General features: G+C 48.6%; 1 protein-coding gene across 1 annotated transcript in view; it reads left to right on the top strand.

Moving 5' to 3' along the window:
- WASHC4 (WASH complex subunit 4) overlaps positions 1 to 20,753 on the top strand; it is a 209,637-nt gene that overhangs the window by 15,438 nt on the left and 173,446 nt on the right. The window contains exon 3 of the mRNA XM_063927760.1: positions 1,590 to 1,643. Within this exon, the coding sequence (XP_063783830.1) occupies positions 1,590 to 1,643 (54 nt within the window). The remainder of the gene's footprint in view (positions 1 to 1,589; positions 1,644 to 20,753) is intronic.

The following is a 20,753-nucleotide window of genomic DNA, read 5'->3' as shown; positions in this document are numbered from 1 at the left end:
TGTGAAATGCTTAGTTGTCTCTCTCACTTTTACCTGCTCAGTTTTAAAGCCAAATGACGGTCAGTTTGCAGTTTTTACCCCCAACTGATTCCTGAATTACTGTGAAGGGGGGTACTCACGGAGAGATCCATGCTTAAAATCTAAGCAATCTGACTAGATTGCTTAGATTTTAAGAACAGATCACTCGTGTGTAGCCCCCTCAGCGATAGCGATGCGCGGCCCCGCACATCGCTATCGCCGGTGCTAGATTGAGCCTGCATGCAGGCCAATCTAGCACGTCGCTCATTTCACCCGCTGGGTGAATTGAGCGGCCCCCCCGTCTCCCCCCACACGCTCAGCACACATTGCGCTGTGCTGAGCGGCGGGAGAGATGTGTGCTGAGCGGTTCGCTCAGCACACATCTCTCACGTGTATATGGCCCTTTAGTCTAGACTTTAGGGCGGAATGAGGTCATTTTCAGACTGGGAACTCGGGGGTGATACACAGGCACTACTCTCATTGGAATCTGAACTTTGTCAAGTAACCTTTTTCTGTTGGATCAGTCCTTTTCCTACATCTGTATGTGTTTTGTGGAAATGTATTTCTGTATTCTGTGTACTGCAGCACTGGTTTCCTAGATATAGCAAAAGATTAGTATCAAACGTTTTGCTTTGTGTCTAATAAATACCCCCAATTTCTTGTCATACCAAGGTATAATGTTGTCTGTCCGTTACACCAATATCAGCCCTTTAAATTGCCCATGAAATAGCTGTCTGAAGAATTACCCAACAAATATCTGTAATGAACCCCATCTTATGGGGTATTTTCCAGACACCATTTTATTGTATCTACTGTGGGATAACAGTCTGAAAATATTTCAGAACACAGGTAGAGTCTCCAATGTCCGAGATGCTTGGGACCAGAAGCATTTTGTATTTTTTGGGATTTTCAAACACTTGTCAGTGTGGAGTGTCGCAGGGTGGGTGGGGGAGTGTCTGTCGGGTGTTGCACGTGGGAGGGTAAGGTAAGGCGCTCTTCGCTGCTGGGCACATCACAGTAGGTCAGGGTATAGCTGCCGGGTACAACAGTGGATCTGTGTAATTCCTCGGCGGTCAGGAGCATCCGTAGGATTGCAGCTGAGTGCAGGAATCAATTCATGGCAGGCGCGCTGAGGTTGGGAGTCTCTGAGAGCAGGTCGGTGTTCAGCTTAGGGAGGGAGTCCTATGCATGGAGGGGCCACAGGAGACACGGCACAGGAGTTTATGGGTACAGCTGGAAGATGCATCCACTGAGAGTCAGTCCTTTGTTATTGATATAACGTGACGTCATGTGTCACGGCTGCCCGAAAACTGCAGGTTTTTATTAATCACTGATCAGGGAAACTCCATCTGTAATGACAAGACGTGTGGATTTCGTATGAGAAAAAAAAAACAGTTCAAGAAGGTAACAGTTACCCAATTAACGCTACAGAATAAGAACCATATATTGTGCTTTTTGGCCATTTTGCCATTTAGTGCATTGCTAAAATGTTTATTTTATCCTAAAACAATATTATTCATCTTCTGTGTACACTAAATAGAATATAATACTTTATCATGATTTTATTTTAGCTGGTGCCCTTTGAACAGTCTTCTCTTCTGGAGCTCATCAGAACGGACAACAAGGTAACTACAAAACATTGCACGTACTGAACACTTCCATGTGAAACTGGCTGAGTTACCATGTAATATAACGTATCAAATATTCTGCAATGGCATTCAGGGTTGTGTGTTTGTGCAAACAATGGGGCAGATGTATTATGCCTGGAGAAGGGATAAGTAAGTGATAAGCGCAAGGTGATAACGCACCAGCCAGTCATCTTCTTACTGTCATTTTTGAAATCTATAATGATTGTCTGGTGCGTTATCACCTTGCGCTTATCACTTATTTATCACTTCTTTATCCCTTCTCCAGGCTTAATACATCTGCCCCATTGTCCAATGTGCTTTAGCAGATTTTTTTTTTTAAGGTGTTCTCATTTGTCCGCATTGTTACAGACTACAATCATCAATCATGAAGCAGGTATACTGTGCTATTGAATAAAACGCTTAGCTTAAAGTACCTACTGTATTTTTATTTTTAACTACCACATGATACACAAGCATTAAAAATGGAAAAACACTTTTTATTCTGAATAAGCTAATAATATGAAGTTTAGATCACTATCCTTTAATCACTGACATATAATAAATGCTTTTGAATAACTTGTGTAAAGTGACAGTTTAAACCCAGATCATGGTGCAGTGAGCTTCCTTTAGTAATCTGCTTATCATGCACCAGGGTAGTCTGTAGATTCACAGTAATATCATTTTCACACGTGCAGCAAAATCCTGGGTTTTTGCACATCAACCCGGCTTTTTGGCATGTGTGAAAGCAAACTTATACCCCTTTTCCACTAGCTCTTAAAACACTGGTAAATGTGCGGGGGCGCGCATTTACCCATATTTTTTTTCTAGTGGAAAAGGTCCCCCCTGCAAATTCCCGACTCAAATGATCTGGGAATCCTACCCAGGTAGCTTGCCGGGACGTGTTCAACCCCGGTAAGCTGTGTAGTGTAAACGGAAGCCGTGTCGATGCGACACAACTCCCATTCACACTGTATGGAAGAGCGGCGCTGGGAGATCATGTGATCTCCCAGCGCTGCCCCTGCCACGTCATCAGCAGCGTCACCAACCCGGTAATATGCCGGGTTGGTGAGCGCAGTGGGAAAGGGGACTGAGCACACCCGTGTCCGGCTCCCGGCTGCGACCCGTGCTCACTAGTGGAAAAAGGGGTATAACAGAGATGAAGTCCCGAGTCCCCGACCCTGCTCTTTATCAGGGCCGAGCTGACAACTGGGATATAGATAGATCCAGCAAATTCCCGTGCTGCATGTGTGAACGATGGATAAGAGATACAAATGATTTTCAGTCAACATTTTTTTTATCATTGGTTGCTACTCCTCTGAACTGTCAAACTATATTTCAGCACATTAAGTAATAGCGCCATTACTGTATGGTACATGTATATGCACATCGTTGGTGCAGCCTCAAGCAAGTGCTAAATTGAATTCTGCTCTCTGGAGGACAGGCAGAAGTGTAGAGTCACAGAAATCTGCTGTATATCTCAAGACATACCAGATTTCTCTGACGTCCTAAGTGGATGCTGGGGACTCCGTCAGGACCATGGGGAACAGCGGCTCCGCAGGAGACAGGGCACAAAAGCAAAAGCTTTAGGATCAGGTGGTGTGCACTGGCTCCTCCCCCCATGACCCTCCTCCAAGCCCCAGTTAGGTTTTTGTGCCCGGCCGAGAAGGGTGCAATCTAGGTGGCTCTCCTAAAGAGCTGCTTAGAGTAAAAGTTTTGTTAGGTTTTTTATTTGCTGGCAACAGGCTCACTGCAACGAGGGACTTAGGGGAGAAGAAGTGAACTCACCTGCGTGCAGGATGGATTGGCTTCTTAGGCTACTGGACACTAGCTCCAGAGGGACGATCACAGGTACAGCCTGGATGGGTCACCGGAGCCGCGCCGCCGACCCCCTTGCAGATGCTGAAGAGAGAAGAGGTCCAGAAATCGGCGGCTGAAGACTTCCCAGCCTTCTTAAGGTAGCGCACAGCACGGCAGCTGTGCGCCATTGCTCTCAGCACACTTCACACCAATGGTCACTGAGGGTGCAGGGCGCTGGGGGGGGCGCCCTGGGCAGCAATGAAAGTACCTATGCTGGCTAAAAATACATCACATATAGCCTCTGGGGCTATATGGATGTATTTAACCCCTGCCAGGTTGTCAGAAAAACGGGAGAAGAAGCCCGCCGAAAAGGGGGCGGGGCCTATTCTCCTCAGCACACAGCGCCATTTTCCTACACAGCTCCGCTGCTAGGAAGGCTCCCAGGCTCTCCCCTGCACTGCACTACAGAAACAGGGTTAAAACAGAGAGGGGGGGCACTTATTTGGCGATATTATTATATATTAAGATGCTATAAGGGAAAACACTTATATAAGGTTGTCCCTGTATAATTATAGCGTTTTGGTGTGTGCTGGCAAACTCTCCCTCTGTCTCCCCAAAGGGCTAGTGGGGTCCTGTCCTCTATCAGAGCATTCCCTGTGTGTGTGCTGTGTGTCGGTACGTGTGTGTCGACATGTATGAGGACGATGTTGGTGAGGAGGCGGAGCAATTGCCTGTAATGGTGATGTCACTCTCTAGGGAGTCGACACCGGAATGGATGGCTTATTAAGGGAATTACGTGATAATGTCAACACGCTGCAAGGTCGGTTGACGACATGAGACGGCCGGCAAACCAATTAGTACCTGTCCAGGCGTCTCAAACACCGTCGGGCTTTAAAACGCCCATTTACCTCAGTCGGTCGACACAGACACGGACACTGACTCCAGTGTCGACGGTGAAGAAACAAACGTATTTTCCATTAGGGCCACACGTTACATGTTAAGGGCAATGAAGGAGGTGTTACATATTTCTGATACTACAAGTACCACAAAAAAGGGTATTATGTGGGGTGTGAAAAAACTACCTGTAGTTTTTCCTGAATCAGATAAATTAAATGAAGTGTGTGATGATGCGTGGGTTTCCCCCGATAGAAAATTATTGGCGTTATACCCTTTCCCGCCAGAAGTTAGGGCGCGTTGGGAAACACCCCTTAGGGTGGATAAGGCGCTCACACGCTTATCAAAACAAGTGGCGTTACCGTCTCCAGATACGGCCGCCCTCAAGGAGCCAGCTGATAGGAGGCTGGAAAATATCCTTAAAAGTATATACACACATACTGGTGTTATACTGCGACCAGCGATCGCCTCAGCCTGGATGTGCAGCGCTGGGGTGGCTTGGTCGGATTCCCTGACTGAAAATATTGATACCCTTGACAGGGACAGTATTTTATTGACTATAGAGGATGCATTTCTATATATGCGAGATGCACAGAGGGATATTTGCACTCTGGCATCAAGAGTAAGTGCGATGTCCATATCTGCCAGAAGATGTTTATGGACACGACAGTGGTCAGGTGATGCAGATTCCAAACGGCACATGGAAGTATTGCCGTATAAAGGGGAGGAGTTATTTGAGGTCGGTCCATCGGACCTGGTGGCCACGGCAACAGCTGGAAAATCCACCTTTTTTACCCCAAGTCACATCTCAGCAGAAAAAGACACCGTCTTTTCAGCCTCAGTCCTTTCGTCCCCATAAGGGCAAGCGGGCAAAAGGCCAGTCATATCTGCCCAGGGGTAGAGGAAAGGGAAGAAGACTGCAGCAGGCAGCCCCTTCCCAGGAACAGAAGCCCTCCACCGCTTCTGCCAAGTCCTCAGCATGACGCTGGGGCCGTACAAGCGGACTCAGGTGCGGTGGGGGGTCGTCTCAAGAGTTTCAGCGCGCAGTGGGCTCACTCGCAAGTGGACCCCTGGATCCTACAAGTAGTATCCCAGGGGTACAGATTGGAAATTCGAGACGTCTCCCCCTCGCAGGTTCCTGAAGTCTGCTTTACCAACGTCTCCCTCCGACAGGGAGGCAGTATTGGAAACAATTCACAAGCTGTATTCCCAGCAGGTGATGATCAAAGTACCCCTCCTACAACAAGGAAAGGAGTATTATTCCACACTATATTGTGGTACTGAAACGAGACGGCTCGGTGAGACCTATTCTAAATCTGAAATCTTTGAACACTTGCATACAAAGGTTCAAATCAAGATGGAGTCACTCAGAGCAGTGATAGCGAACCAGGAAGAAGGGGACTATATGGTGTCCCTGGACATCAAGGATGCTTACCTCCATGTCCCAATTTGCCCTTCTCACCAAGGGTACCTCAGGTTCGTGGTACAGAACTGTCACTATCAGTTTCAGACGCTGCCGTTTGGATTGTCCACGGCACCCCGGGTCTTTACCAAGGTAATGGCCGAAAATAAGAATTTACTTACCGATAATTCTATTTCTCGGAGTCCGTAGTGGATGCTGGGGTTCCTGAAAGGACCATGGGGAATAGCGGCTCCGCAGGAGACAGGGCACAAAAAGTAAAGCTTTAGGATCAGGTGGTGTGCACTGGCTCCTCCCCCTATGACCCTCCTCCAAGCCTCAGTTAGGATACTGTGCCCGGACGAGCGTACACAATAAGGAAGGATTTTGAATTCCGGGTAAGACTCATACCAGCCACACCAATCACACTGTACAACCTGTGATCTGAACCCAGTTAACAGTATGATAACAGCGGAGCCTCTGAAAAGATGGCTCACAACAATAATAACCCGATTTTTGTAACTATGTACAAGTATTGCAGATAATCCGCACTTGGGATGGGCGCCGAGCATCCACTACGGACTCCGAGAAATAGAATTATCGGTAAGTAAATTCTTATTTTCTCTATCGTCCTAGTGGATGCTGGGGTTCCTGAAAGGACCATGGGGATAATACCAAAGCTCCCAAACGGGCGGGAGAGTGCGGATGACTCTGCAGCACCGAATGAGAGAACTCCAGGTCCTCCTTAGCCAGGGTATCAAATTTGTAGGATTTTACCAACGTGTTTGCCCCTGACTAAATAGCCGCTCGGCAAAGTTGTAAAGCCGAGACCCCTCGGGCAGCCGCCCAAGATAAGCCCCCTTCCTTGTGGAATGGGCATTTACATATTTTGGCTGTGGCAGGCCTGCCACAGAATGTGCAAGCTGAATTGTATTACACATCCAACTAGCAATAGTCTGCTTAGAAGCAAGAGCACCCAGTTTGTTGGGTGCATACAGGATAACAGCAAGTCAGTTTTCCTGACTCCAGCCGTCCTGGAACCTATATTTACAGGGCCCTGACAACATCTAGCAACCTGGAGTCCTCCAAGTCCCTAGTAGGCGCAAGGCACCAAAATAAGCTGGTTCAGGTGAAACACTGACACCACCTTAGGGAGAGAACTGGGGACGAGTCCGCAGCTCTGCCCTGTCCAAATGGACAACCAGATATGGGCTTTTTTGAGAAAAAAAACACCAATTTGACACTCGCCTGGTCCAGGCCAGGGCCAAGAGCATGGTCACTTTTCATGTGAGATGCTTCAAATCCACAGATTTGACTGGTTTTAAACCAATGTGATTTGAGGAATCCCAGAACTACGTTGAGATCCCACAGTGCCACTGGAGGCACAAAAGGGGGTTGTATATGCAATACTCCCTTGACAAACTTCTGGACTTCAGGAACTGAAGCCACTTCTTTCTGGAAGAAAATCGACAGGGCCGAAATTTGAACCTTAATGGACCCCAATTTGAGGCCCATAGACACTCCTGTTTGCAGGAAATGCAGGAATCGACCGAGTTGAAATTTCTTCGTGGGGCCTTTCTGGCCTCACACCACGCAACATATTTTTGCCACATGTGGTGATAATGTTGTGCGGTCACCTCCTTTCTGGCTTTGACCAGGGTAGGAATGACCTCTTCCGGAATGCCTTTTTCCCTTAGGATCCGGCGTTCCACCGCCATGCCGTCAAACGCAGCTGCGGTAAGTCTTGGAACAGACATGGTACTTGCTGAAACAAGTCCCTTCTTAGCGGCAGAGGCCATAAGTCCTCTCTTGAAGTTCCGGGTACCAAGTCCTTCTTGGCCAATCCGGAGCCATGAGTATAGTTCTTACTCCTCTACGTCTTATAAGTCTCAGTACCTTAGGTATGAGAAGCAGAGGATGGAACACATACACCGACTGGTACATCCATGGTGTTACCAGAACGTCCACAGCTATTGCCTGAGGGTCTCTTGACCTGGCGCAATACCTGTCCCGTTTTTTGTTCAGACGGGACGCCATCATGTCCACCTTTGGTATTTCCCAACGGTTTACAATCATGTGGAAAACTTCCCGATGAAGTTTCCACTCTGCCGGGTGGAGGTCGTGCCTGCTGAGGAAGTCTGCTTCCCAGTTTCCATTCCCGGAATGAAAAACTGCTGACAGTGCTATCACATGATTTTCGGCCCAGCGAAAAGTCCTTGCAGTTTTTGCCATTGCCCTCCTGCTTCTTGTGCCGCCCTGTCTATTTACGTGGGCGACTGCCGTGATGTTTTTCCCACGGGATCAATACCGGCTGACCTTGAAGCAGAGGTCTTGCTAAGCTTAGAGTATTATAAATTTACCCTTAGCTCCAGTATATTTATGTGGAGAAAAGTCTCCAGACTTGATCACACTCCCTGGAAATTTTTTCCTTGTGTGACTGCTCCCCAGCCTCTCGGGCTGGCCTCCGTGGTCACCAGCATCCAATCCTGAATGCCGAATCTGCGGCCCTCTAGAAGATGAGCACTCTGTAACTACCACAGGAGAGACACCCTTGTCCTTGGATATAGCGTTATCCGCTGATGCATCTGAAGATGCGATCCGGACCATTTGTCCAGCAGATCCCACTGAAAAATTCTTGCGTGAAATCTGCCGAATGGAATTGCTTCGTAGGAAGTCACCATCTTTACCAGGACCCTTGTGCAATGATGCACTGATTTTAGGAGGTTCCTGACTAGCTCGGATAACTCCCTGGCTTTCTCTTCCTGGAGAAACACCTTTTTCTGGACTGTGTCCAGAATCATCCCTAGGCACAGCAGACTTGTCGTCGGGATCAGCTGCGATTTTGGAATATTTAGAATCCACCCGTGCTGTTGTAGCAGTATCCGAGATAGTGCTACTCCGACCTCCAACTGTTCCCTGGACTTTGCCCTTATCAGGAGATCGTCCAAGTAAGGGATAATTAAGACGCCTTTTCTTCGAAGAAGAATCAACATTTCGGCCATTACCTTGGTAAAGACCCGGGGTGCCGTGGACAATCCAAACGGCAGCGTCTGAAACTGATAGTGACAGTTCTGTATCACGAACCTGAGGTACCCTTAGTGAGAAGGGCAAATTTTGGACATGGAGGTAAGCATCCCTGATGTCTCGGGACACTATATAGTCCCCTTCTTCCTGGTTCGTTATCACTGCTCTGAGTGACTCCATCTTGATTTGAACCTTTGTAAGTGTTCAAATTTTTTTAGATTTAGAATAGGTCTCACCTAGCCTTCTGGCTTCAGAACCACAATATAATGTGGAATAATACCCCTTTTCTTGTTGTAGGAGGGGTAATTTGATTATCACCTGCTGGGAATACAGCTTGTGAATTGTTTCCCATACTGCCTCCTTGTCGGAGGGAGACCTTGGTAAACCAGACTTCAGGAGCCTGCGAAGGGGAAACGTCTCGACATTCCAATCTGTACCCCTGGGATACTACATGTAGGATCCAGGGGTCCTGTACGGTCCCAGCGTCATGCTGAGAGCTTGGCAGAAGCGGTGGAACGCTTCTGTTCCTGGGAATGGGCTGCCTGCTGCAGTCTTCTTCCCTTTCCTCTATCCCTGGGCAGATATGACTCTTATAGGGACGAAAGGACTGAGGCTGAAAAGACGGTGTCTTTTTCTGCAGAGATGTGACTTAGGGTAAAAACGGTGGATTTTCCAGCAGTTGCCGTGGCCACCAGGTCCGATGGACCGACCCCAAATAACTCCTCTTCCTTTATACGGCAATACACCTTTGTGCCGTTTGGAATCTGCATCACCTGACCACTGTCGTGTCCATAAACATCTTCTGGCAGATATGGACATCGCACTTACTCTCGATGCCAGAGTGCAAATATCCCTCTGTGCATCTCGCATATATAGAAAATGCATCCTTTAAATGCTCTATAGTCAATAAAATACTGTCCCTGTCAAGGGTATCAATATTTTTAGTCAGGGAATCCGACCAAGCCACCCCAGCTCTGTACATCCAGGCTGAGGCGATCGCTGGTCGCAGTATAACACCAGTATGTGTGTATATACTTTTTATGATATTTTCCAGCCTCCTGTCAGCTGGCTCCTTGAGGACGGCCCTATCTATAGACGGTACCGCCACTTGTTTTGATAAGCGTGTGAGCGCCTTATCCACCCTAAGGGGTGTTTCCCAACGCGCCCTAACTTCTGGCGGGAAAGGGTATACCGCCCATAATTTTCTATCGGGGGGAACCCACGCATCATCACACACTTCATTTAATTTATCTGATTCAGGAAAAACTACGGTAGTTTTTTCACATCCCACATAATACCCTCTTTTGTGGTACTTGTAGTATCAGAAATATGTAACACCTCCTTCATTGCCCTTAACGTGTGGCCCTAATAAGGAATACGTTTGTTTATTCACCGTCTACACTGGATTCAGTGTCCGTGTCTGTGTCTGTGTCGACCGACTAAAGTAAACGGGCGTTTTAAAACCCCTGACGGTGTTTCTGAGACGTCTGGACCGGTACTAATTGTTTTTCGGCCGTCTCATGTCGTCAACCGACCTTGCAGCGTGTTGACATTATCACGTAATTCCCTAAATAAGCCATCCATTCCGGTGTCGACTCCCTAGAGAGTGACATCACCATTACAGGCAATTGCTCCGCCTCCTCACCAACATCGTCCTCATACATGTCGACACACACGTACCGACACACAGCACACACACAGGGAATGCTCTGATAGAGGACAGGACCCACTAGCCCTTTGGAGAGACAGAGGGAGAGTTTGCCAGCACACACCAAAAACGCTATAATTATATAGGGACAACCTTATATAAGTGTTTTCCCTTATAGCATCTTTTATATATTTCTAACGCCAAATTAGTGCCCCCCCTCTCTGTTTTAACCCTGTTTCTGTAGTGCAGTGCAGGGGAGAGCCTGGGAGCCTTCCCTCCAGCCTTTCTGTGAGGGAAAATGGCGCTGTGTGCTGAGGAGATAGGCCCCGCCCCTTTTCCGGCGGGCTCGTCTCCCGCTCTTTAATGGATTCTGGCAGGGGTTAAATATCTCCATATAGCCCCCGGAGGCTATATGTGAGGTATTTTTAGACAAAAAAGGTTTTCATTTGCCTCCCAGGGCGCCCCCCTCCCAGCGCCCTGCACCCTCAGTGACTGCCGTGTGAAGTGTGCTGAGAGGAAATGGCGCACAGCTGCAGTGCTGTGCGCTACCTTAAGAAGACTGAGGAGTCTTCTGCCGCCGATTCTGGACCTCTTCTCGTTTCAGCATCTGCAAGGGGGCCGGCGGCGAGGCTCCGGTGACCATCCAGGCTGTACCTGTGATCGTCCCTCTGGAGCTAATGTCCAGTAGCCAAAGAAGCCAATCCATCCTGCACGCAGGTGAGTTCACTTCTTCTCCCCTAAGTCCCTCGTTGCAGTGATCCTGTTGCCAGCAGGACTCACTGTAAAATAAAAAACCTAAGCTAAACTTTTCTAAGCAGCTCTTTAGGAGAGCCACCTAGATTGCACCCTTCTCGGCCGGGCACAAAAATCTAACTGAGGCTTGGAGGAGGGTCATAGGGGGAGGAGCCAGTGCACACCACCTGATCCTAAAGCTTTACTTTTTGTGCCCTGTCTCCTGCGGAGCCGCTATTCCCCATGGTCCTTTCAGGAACCCCAGCATCCACTAGGACGATAGAGAAATGATGATTCTTCTTCAAAGAAAAGGCGTCTTAATTATCCCTTACTTGGACGATCTCCTGATAAGGGCAAGGTCCAGAGAACAGTTGGAGGTCGGAGTAGCACTATCTCAAGTAGTTCTACGACAGCACGGGTGGATTCGAAATATTCCAAAATCGCAGCTGTTTCCGACGACACGTCTGCTGTTCCTAGGGATGATTCTGGACACAGTCCAGAAAAAGGTGTTTCTCCCGGAGGAGAAAGCCAGGGAGTTATCCGAGCTAGTCAGAAACCTCCTAAAACCAGGCCAAGTGTCAGTACATCAATGCACAAGAGTCCTGGGAAAAATGGTGGCTTCTTACGAAGCGATTCCATTCGGCAGATTTCACGCAAGAATTTTTCAGTGGGATCTGCTGGACGAATGGTCCGGATCGCATCTTCAGATGCATCAGCGGATAATCCTGTCTCCAAGGACAAGGGTGTCTCTTCTGTGGTGGCTGCAGAGTGCTCATCTACTAGAGGGCAGCACATTCGGCATTCAGGACTGGGTTCTGGTGACCACGGATGCCAGCCTGAGAGGCTGGGGAGCAGTCACACAGGGAAGAAATTTCCAAGGAGTGTGGTCAATCTATTTCTCGTAGTCCGTAGTGGATGCTGGGCGCCGTCCCAAGTGCGGACTTCTTCTGCAATACTTGTATATAGTTATTGCTTAACTAAGGGTTATGTTATGTTTGCGTCAGGTTGTCTGATGCTCTGTTGTTGTTCATACTGTTAACTGGGTAAGTTATACGGTGTGGCTGGTATGAGTCTTACCCTGGATTCCAAAATCCTTTCCTTATACTGTCAGCTCTTCCGGGCACAGTTTCCTTAACTGAGGTCTGGAGGAGGGACATAGAGGGAGGAGCCAGTGCACACCAGTAGTCCTAATTCTTTCTTAGAGTGCCCTGTCTCCTGCGGAGCCCGTCTATTCCCCATGGTCCTTACGGAGTCCCCAGCATCCACTACGGACTACGAGAAATAGATTTACCGGTAAGTAAAATCTTATTTTTTCTCTTATGTCCTAGAGAATACTGGGGTCCACATTAGTACCATGGGGTATAGACGGGTCCAGTAGGAGCCTTGGCACTTTAAGAAATTATTAGTGTGGGCTGGCTCCTCCCTCTATGCCCCTCCTACCAGACTCAGTTTAGAAAATGTGCCCGGAGGAGCCGGTCACACTTAGGGAAGCTCCTGAAGAGTTTTCTGTGTTTGTTTTTTTTCAGGCAGGTCTGGTTGGCACCAGACTGCCTGCTTCGGGGGACTTAGGGGGGGTAACGGCCCAACCTCCTTATTGTTAATGGTCCCGTTCCCTGCTGACAGGACACTGACCCACCACAGCGAGTGTACAGACCCGCAGCACGCCGCCTCCCTTAACAGAGCCAGAAGTAAGAAGTGGTGAGTAGGTGGCCGGCGTACCGGTTAGTGGGTCGCCGGTTGTAATGGCGGCACAAGGGTAGGGGCGCAGCGCTGAAAAGCAGGCTGCGGCTCCAGGCTTCAGAAACATGCAGAGTGCTGCGTGGTCCGCTGTGAGGGGCGAGCTGAAGCCATAACTATTAATACCCACACTGGCAGTACATCTTACAGCGGTTTTAACCCACTGTAGAGCAAAAATATTACCTCAGCCAGTATAAAAAAAAACGGTAAGACCGCGTGCCATTAAGGGGGCAGGGCTTCACTATTAGCGGATCCAGCAGCTCACCAGCGCCATTTTCCCTCTTCAGCTATACACAGACAGGCTGGCAGGAAAGCACTGCTCTTCCACAAAGACTGCAGATCACCTCAGTGGTACGAGGGGGTCATAGCAGGGGGGGGGGGAGCAGTATAGGAATACTAATACCCTATTAAGGGTATTTAGTCTGCGACCCAGCTAAGCTCAGCTTTAGCAGGAAGGGTGCTGTGTGGCTGGCTCCATCATACTCTGTGTCCGCCTAGAATGGCTGTTTTTGGGTTAACTGGGCTTAACTTTTCTCCTGTGTGTGTGTGTGTGTGTGTGTGTGTACACTTTCACATTACAATAGCAGGCAAGGAGTGTGTTTCATGCACTGCAGAGTGTTTTTCTTCTCCAGGGGGATCACTACCATGTACTCAGGGCAGTACACATTCTCTGACTAGTGGATCCGAACCAGAATGGTTGGATTTTCTAAAAGGGATGATCTCAGATATTTCTAATAAATTGTCCCATACTAAGAAAGAGACGCAACAGTTAAGACAGTCTATGGATGACCTGATTAATAAAGATTCAAATCCCATGCCAGCGTCTCGTACCCCTGCCATTTGTCCACAAAAGCGTACTCTGGCACAAATCCTGCAGGCTGGCACTGATGATGATGATGTGTCAGACCCGGAGGAGGATGGGGGGGATGCAGCCCTGTCACAAGGCATACAGGCCCTGATAGAAGATATTAGGGAGGTCCTGCATATCAAGGATGACACTGTTACAGGAGAGGATGAGGAATCTTATTTTCTCTTACGTCCTAGAGGATGCTGGGGACTCCGTAAGGACCCTGGGGAATAGACGGGCTCCGCAGGAGACATGGGCACTAAAAAGAACTTTAGATATGGGTGTGCACTGGCTCCTCCCTCTATGCCCCTCCTCCAGACCTAAGTTTGATACTGTGCCCAGAGGAGACTGGGTGCATTACAGGGAGCTTTCCTGAGTTCTCTGAAAGAAAGAATTTGTTAGGTTTTTTATTTTCAGGGAGCCCTGCTGGCAACAGGCTTCCTGCATCGTGGGACTGAGGAGAGAGAAGCAGACCTACTTAAATGCTAGGCTCTGCTTCTTAGGCTACTGGACACCATTCGCTCCAGAGGGAGTCGGAACGCAGGTCTCCCCTCGCAGTTCGTCCCGGGGCCGCGCCGCCGTCCTGTTTTAAATGCAAATGTGAATTTATTACACAAAAGGTTGGACAAAGCAGAGTCCAGGGAATGTGCAGGGAGTCTAGCCCTGCCTTTCACTATGTCGCAGGGACCTTCTGGGTCTCAAAAGCGCCCACTATCCCAAGTAGTAGACACTGATACTGACACGGATTCTGACTCCAGTGTCGACTACGATGATGCAAAGTTGCAGCCAAAATTGTCTAAAAGTATTCATTATATGATTATTGCAATAAAAGATGTGTTGCATATCACTGATGACCCCTCTGTACCGGACACGAGGGTTCACATGTTTAAAGAAAAGAAACCTGAGGTTACTTTTCCCCCTTCACATGAGCTTAATGAGTTGTTTGAAAGGGCTTGGGAAACTCCAGACAAGAAACTGCAGATTCCCAAAAGGATTCTTATGGCGTATCCTTTCCTGGCTAAGGATAGGATACGGTGGGAATCCTCCCCAAGGGTGGACAAAGCGTTGACACGCTTATCCAAAAAGGTAGCGTTGCCTTCTCAAGATACCGCAACCCTTAAGGATCCTGCTGATCGCAGGCAGGAGACTACCTTGAAGTCAATTTACACACATACTGGTACATTACTCAGACCGGCGATAGCGTCGGCTTGGGTTTGTAGCGCTGTAGCAGCGTGGACAGACACCTTATCGGCTGATATTGATACGCTGGATAAGGAAACCATTTTATTGACCCTGGGTCATATTAAGGATGCGGTCCTATATATGAGGGATGCTCAGAGAGACGTGGGCCTACAGGGTTCCAGAGCCAACGCGATGGCGATTTCTGCTAGGCGAGCCCTATGGACCCGACAATGGACGGGTGATGCCGACTCGAAGAGGCATATGGAGGTTTTGCCTTACAAGGTGAGGACCTGGTTTCCACAGCTACGGCAGGTAAATCAACTTTTTTGCCCTATGTTTCCTCACAGCCTAAGAAAACGCCACATTATCAGATGCAGTCCTTTCGGTCGCATAAATCCAAGAGAGTACGGGGATCTTCCTTTCTTGCCAGAGGTAAGGGCAAGGGGAAAAAGCTGCCAACTACAGCTAGTTCCCAGGAGCAGAAGTCCTCCCCGGCTTCTACAAAATCCACCGCATGACGCTGGGGCTCTGCTGAGGGAGTCCGCCCCAGTGGGGGCACATCGACTTTTCAGCCATGTCTGGGTTCAATCACAGGTGGATCCCTGGGCAATAGACATTGTTTCCCAGGGTTACAGGCTGGAATTTGAAGAGGTGCCTCCTCGACGGTTTTTCAAATCGGCCCTACCAGCTTCTTCCCCAGAGAGGGAGGTGGTTCTAAATGCCATTCAAAAATTGTGTCTTCAACAAGTGGTGGTCAAAGTTCCCCTGCCTCAGCAGGGGAATGGGGTATTACTCAACCCTGTTTGTAGTCCCGAAAACCGGACGGTTCGGTCAGACCCATTCTGAATTTAAAATCCTTAAACCTATACTTAAAAAGGTTCAAGTTCAAGATGGAATCGCTCAGAGCAGTCATCGCCAGCCTGGAGGGAGGGGGGATTATATGGTATCCCTAGACATAAAGGATGCTTACCTTCATGTCCCCATATATCCTCCTCATCAGGCGTTCCTGAGATTTGCTGTACAGGATTGTCATTACCAATTTCAGATGTTGCCGTTTGGACTTTCCACGGCCCCGAGGGTTTTCACCAAGGTAATGGCGGAAATGATGGTGCTCCTGCGCAGGCAGGGAGTCACAATTATCCCGTACTTGGATGATCTCCTAATAAAAGCGAGATCAAGAGAGCAGTTGTTGAACAGCGTATCACTCTACCTGAGGGTGTTGCAGCAGCACGGCTGGATTCTCAATCTCCCAAAGTCACAGTTGGTTCCAACGAACCGATTGCCTTTCTTAGGCATGATTCTGGATACAGAACAGAAAAGGGTTTTTCTCCAGAACTTGGTCAGAGACCTGTTGAAGCCGCAGTGGCTCATGTAAACCGCCAAGGCGGAACAAAGAGCAGAGTGGCAATGGCAGTAGCCGCCAGGATTTTCCGCTGGGCGGAAAATCATGTAAGCGCTCTGACAGCAGTCTTCATTCCGGGAGTGGACAACTGGGAAGCAGACTTCCTCAGCAGACACGATCTACATCCAGGAGAGTGGGGACTTCATCAGGAAGTCTTTGCGGAGATTACAAGTCAGTGGGGACTGCCTCAAATAGACATGGAGTCACGTCTCAACAAGAAGCTTCCGAGGTTTTGCGCCAGGTCAAGGGACCCTCAGGCGGTAGCAGTGGACGCCCTGGTGACATCGTGGGTGTTCCAGTCGGTCTATGTGTTCCCTCCTCTTCCTCATCTCAAAGATATTGAGAATCATAAGACGAAGAGGAGTACAGACAATTCTCATTGTTCCAGATTGGCCTCGAAGGGCCTGGTATCCGGATCTGCAGGAAATGCTCACAGAAGATCCGCGGCCTCTTCCTCTCAGAGAGGACCTGTTGCAACAGGGGCCCTGTCTGTTCCAAGACTTACCGCGGCTGCGTTTGACGGCTTGGTGGTTGAACGCCGGATCCTAGCGGAAAAGGGCATTCCGGAGGAGGTCATTCCTACTCTGATAAAGGCTAGGAAGGAGGTGACAGCAAAACATTATCACCGTATATGGAGGAAGTATGTGTAGGTGTGAGTCCAAGAATGCTCCTCCGGAAGAATTTCATCTGGGCCGTTCTCTTCACTTCCTACAGACTGGAGTGAATTTGAGCCTAAAATTAGGCTCCATTAAAGTTCAGATTTTGGCCCTATCCATTTTCTTTCAGAAGGAATTGGCTTCTCTCCCAGAAGTCCAGACTTTTGTGAAGGGAGTGCTGCATATCCAGCCGCCTTTTGTGCCTCCAGTGGCACCATGGGACCTTAACGTGGTGTTACGGTTCCTTAAGTCTCACTGGTTTGAGCCGCTTCAAAAGGTGGAATTAAAGTATCTCACTTGGAAGGTGGTCATGTTGTTGGCCTTGGCGTCTGCTAGGAGAGTATTTGTGTTAGCGGCTTTGTCTCGCAAGAGCCCCTATCTGATCTTCCATGTGGATAGAGCTGAGTTGCGGACTCGTCCTCAATTTTTGCCTAAGGTGGTTTCCTCTTTTCATATGAACCAACCTATTGTGGTGCCTGTGGCTACGCGGGACTTGGAGGATTCCGAGGTCCTTGATGTGGTCAGGGCATTGAAAATTTATGTAGCCAGAACTGCTCGGATTAGGAAAACAGAGGCACTGTTTGTCCTGTATGCTGCCAACAAGGTTGGCGCTCCTGCTTCTAAACAGACTATTGCTTGCTGGATCTGTAACACGATTCAGCAGGCTCATTCTTCGGCTGGATTGCCGTTACCAAATTCAGTAAAGGCCCATTCCACTAGGAAGGTGGGCTCTTCTTGGGCGGCTGCCCGAGGTGTCTCGGCGTTACAGCTTTGCCGAGCGGCGACTTGGTCGGGTTCAAACACCTTTGCAAAGTTCTACAAGTTTGATTCCCTGGCTGAGGAGGACCTCATGTTTGCTCAATTGGTGCGGCAGAGTCATCCGCACTCTCCCGCCCGTTTTGGAGCTTTGGTATAATCCCCATGGTCCTTACGGAGTCCCCAGCATCCTCTAGGACGTAAGAGAAAATAAGATTTTAAACCTACCGGTAAATCTTTTTCTCCTAGTCCGTAGAAGATGCTGGGCGCCCGTCCCAGTACGGACTGAATTCTGCAAGACTTGTATATAGTTTTGGCTTACATAAGGGTTATGTTACAGTTTGATCAGTCTCGGGCTGATGCTGTTTTGTTTCATACTGTTAACTGGTTCGTATATACCATGTTATACGGTGTGGTTGGTGTGGGCTAGTGTGAATCTTGCCCTTGGATTAACAAATCCTTTCCTCGTACTGTCCGTCTCCTCTGGGCACAGTTTTTCTAACTGAGGTCTGGAGGAGGGGCACAGAGGGAGGAGCCAGTGCACACCCATATCTAAAGTTCTTTTTAGTGCCCATGTCTCCTGCGGAGCCCGTCTATTTCCCATGGTCCTTACGGAGTCCCCAGCATCCTCTATGGACTAGGAGAAAAAGATTTACCGGTAGGTTTAAAATCTTATTTTAATGTGAAAAAGAAATCCTCTGTTACTTTCCTTGCATCTCAGGAATTAAATTCCCTATTTGAAGAAACTTGGGTTAATCCTGACAAGAAGTTTCAGATCCCTAAAAGATTAATTACATCCTTCCCTTTTCCTCAGAATAATAGGAAAAAATGGGAAAACCCACCGATTGTTAATGCATCGGTATCTAGATTGTCACGCAAGATAGTCTTGCCGGTCCCGGGGGCAGCCTCCTTAAAAGACACTGCTGACTGCAAGATTGAGACCACTCTCAAATCTATGTACACAGCTGCGGGAGTAGCCCAGAGACCTACTATAGCTTGTGCTTGGATCACAAGAGCCATTGCAAAATGGTCAGGTAACCTACTGGAGGGTTTAAATTCCTTACCCAAGGGGGAGAGTCTTACACTATATACATGACTCTGCAAATTTTATTGTTGAGGCCATAAAAGAGAGAGGCTTGCTAAATGCACGCACCACAGCCATGGCAGTGTCAGCACGCAGGAGCTTATGGCTACGTCAGTAGACTGTGGATGCGGATTTCAGAAAAGGTGTGGAAAGCCTACCATTCACAGGTGAGGCCCTGTTTGGAGATACGTGGACATCCAAGGCTACGGCGGGTAAGTCTACATACCTTCCTTCTGCAGCACCTCCACTTAGGAAGACCTACTCGGCTCCTACTCTGCAGTCCTTTTCGACAGCAAAATTTTAAAATAAGATCAAGAGTTCTTCTACAACCTTCAAAGGTTATAGAAGTAAACCCAAGAAACCAGCGACTGCAGGTTCACAGGAACAGCACTCAGGTTCTGCTTCCTCTAAGCCTTCAGCATGACTGTGGACCGCACTGCCTTGAGGACAGGCAGGTGGGAGCCCGTTTTAGAGATTTCAGTCACGTCTGGGCAACATCATGCCAGGAACCCTGGGTCATAGAGCTTATCACCCAGGATTACAGACTAAAGTTTCAGGAACTCCCACCTCACGGTTTCTTCAAATCAGGCTTACCAACTTCTCCAGGGGCAGGTATAATTTTACAGGATGCAATCCAAAAACTGGTACGGACTCAGGTCATTGTACCAGTTCCATCTCAGATGCAAAACAAAGGTTATTATTCCAGCCGGTTTGGGGTACTGAAACCGGACGGTTCGGTAAGATCCATTTTAAACCTCAAATCATTGAACCCATATTTACAGGTGTTCAAATTCAAGATGGAGTCTCTGAGAGCGGTGATCTCTGGTCTGGAGGAAGGGGAATTCTTGGTGTCTGTGGATATCAAGGATGCGTACCTTCATATTCCAATCTGGCAGCCTCATTAGGCTTATCTAAGGTTTGCCTTACAGGACTGTCACTACCAGTTCCAGACCTTGCCATTTTGCCTCTCCACAGCACCGATGGTGTTCACCTAGGTAATGGGAGAGATTATGTTTCTCCTCCGCAAACAGGGAGTGAACATAATTCCATACCTGGACGACCTGCTGATCAAGGCACCATCCACGGAGAGGTTGTTGGACAACATTGCTCTCTCAACTCGACTACTCCGGCATCATGGGTGGATTCTGAACCTACCAAAATCTCACCTGGAACCAACACGGAGGCTTCTGTTCCTGGGGATGATACTGGATACGGAGGGACAGAAGGTATTCCTTCCATTGGAAAAGACATTGGTAAACCAGTCGATGGTGCGGGATGTCTTGAAACCAACCCGGATATCTGTGCATCTCTGCATTCGCCTTCTGCGGAAGATGGTAGCCGCCTACGAGGCGCTACAGTATGGAAGGTTTCATGCAAGGCCCTTCCAGCTGGATCTGTTGGACAAATGGCCAGGATCGCATCTCCACATGCACCAGAGGATACGTCTGTCACCAAGAGCCAGGGTTTCTCTTCTATGGTGGCTTCAGACTTCTCACCTGACCGAGGGCCGAAGGTTCGGAATTCAAAATTTGGATTCTGCTAACCACAGACACAAGCCTCAGAGGTTGGGGAGCAGTCACCCAAGGGGAACAGTTCCAAGGAAAATGGTCAAGTCAGGAAGCCATTCTTCCATTCAACGTTCTGGAACTAAGGGCCATATACAACGCCCTTCTACAGGCATCACATCTTCTTCAAGATCGAGTCATTCAAGTTCAGTCGGACAATGTGACAGCAGTAACATAAATCGACAAGGCGGAACGAAGAGCAGAGCAGCACTGTCAGGTGACAAGAATTCTCCTCTGGGCGGAAAGACACGCTGTGGCTTTGTCGGAAATCTTCATTCCGGAGTGGACAACTGGGAAGCAGACTTCTTCAGCAGACACGACCTCCACCCAGGAGAGTGGGTTCTCCACCTGGAGGTGTTCGGGTGCTTGACACGTCGGTGGGGC

Source organism: Pseudophryne corroboree, chromosome 6 (genome assembly GCF_028390025.1).
Source record: "Pseudophryne corroboree isolate aPseCor3 chromosome 6, aPseCor3.hap2, whole genome shotgun sequence".
In the NCBI taxonomy this organism is placed as follows: domain Eukaryota; kingdom Metazoa; phylum Chordata; class Amphibia; order Anura; family Myobatrachidae; genus Pseudophryne; species Pseudophryne corroboree.
Note: the sequence above shows the minus strand (reverse complement) of the source record. Positions and strands in the feature narration are given on the sequence as shown.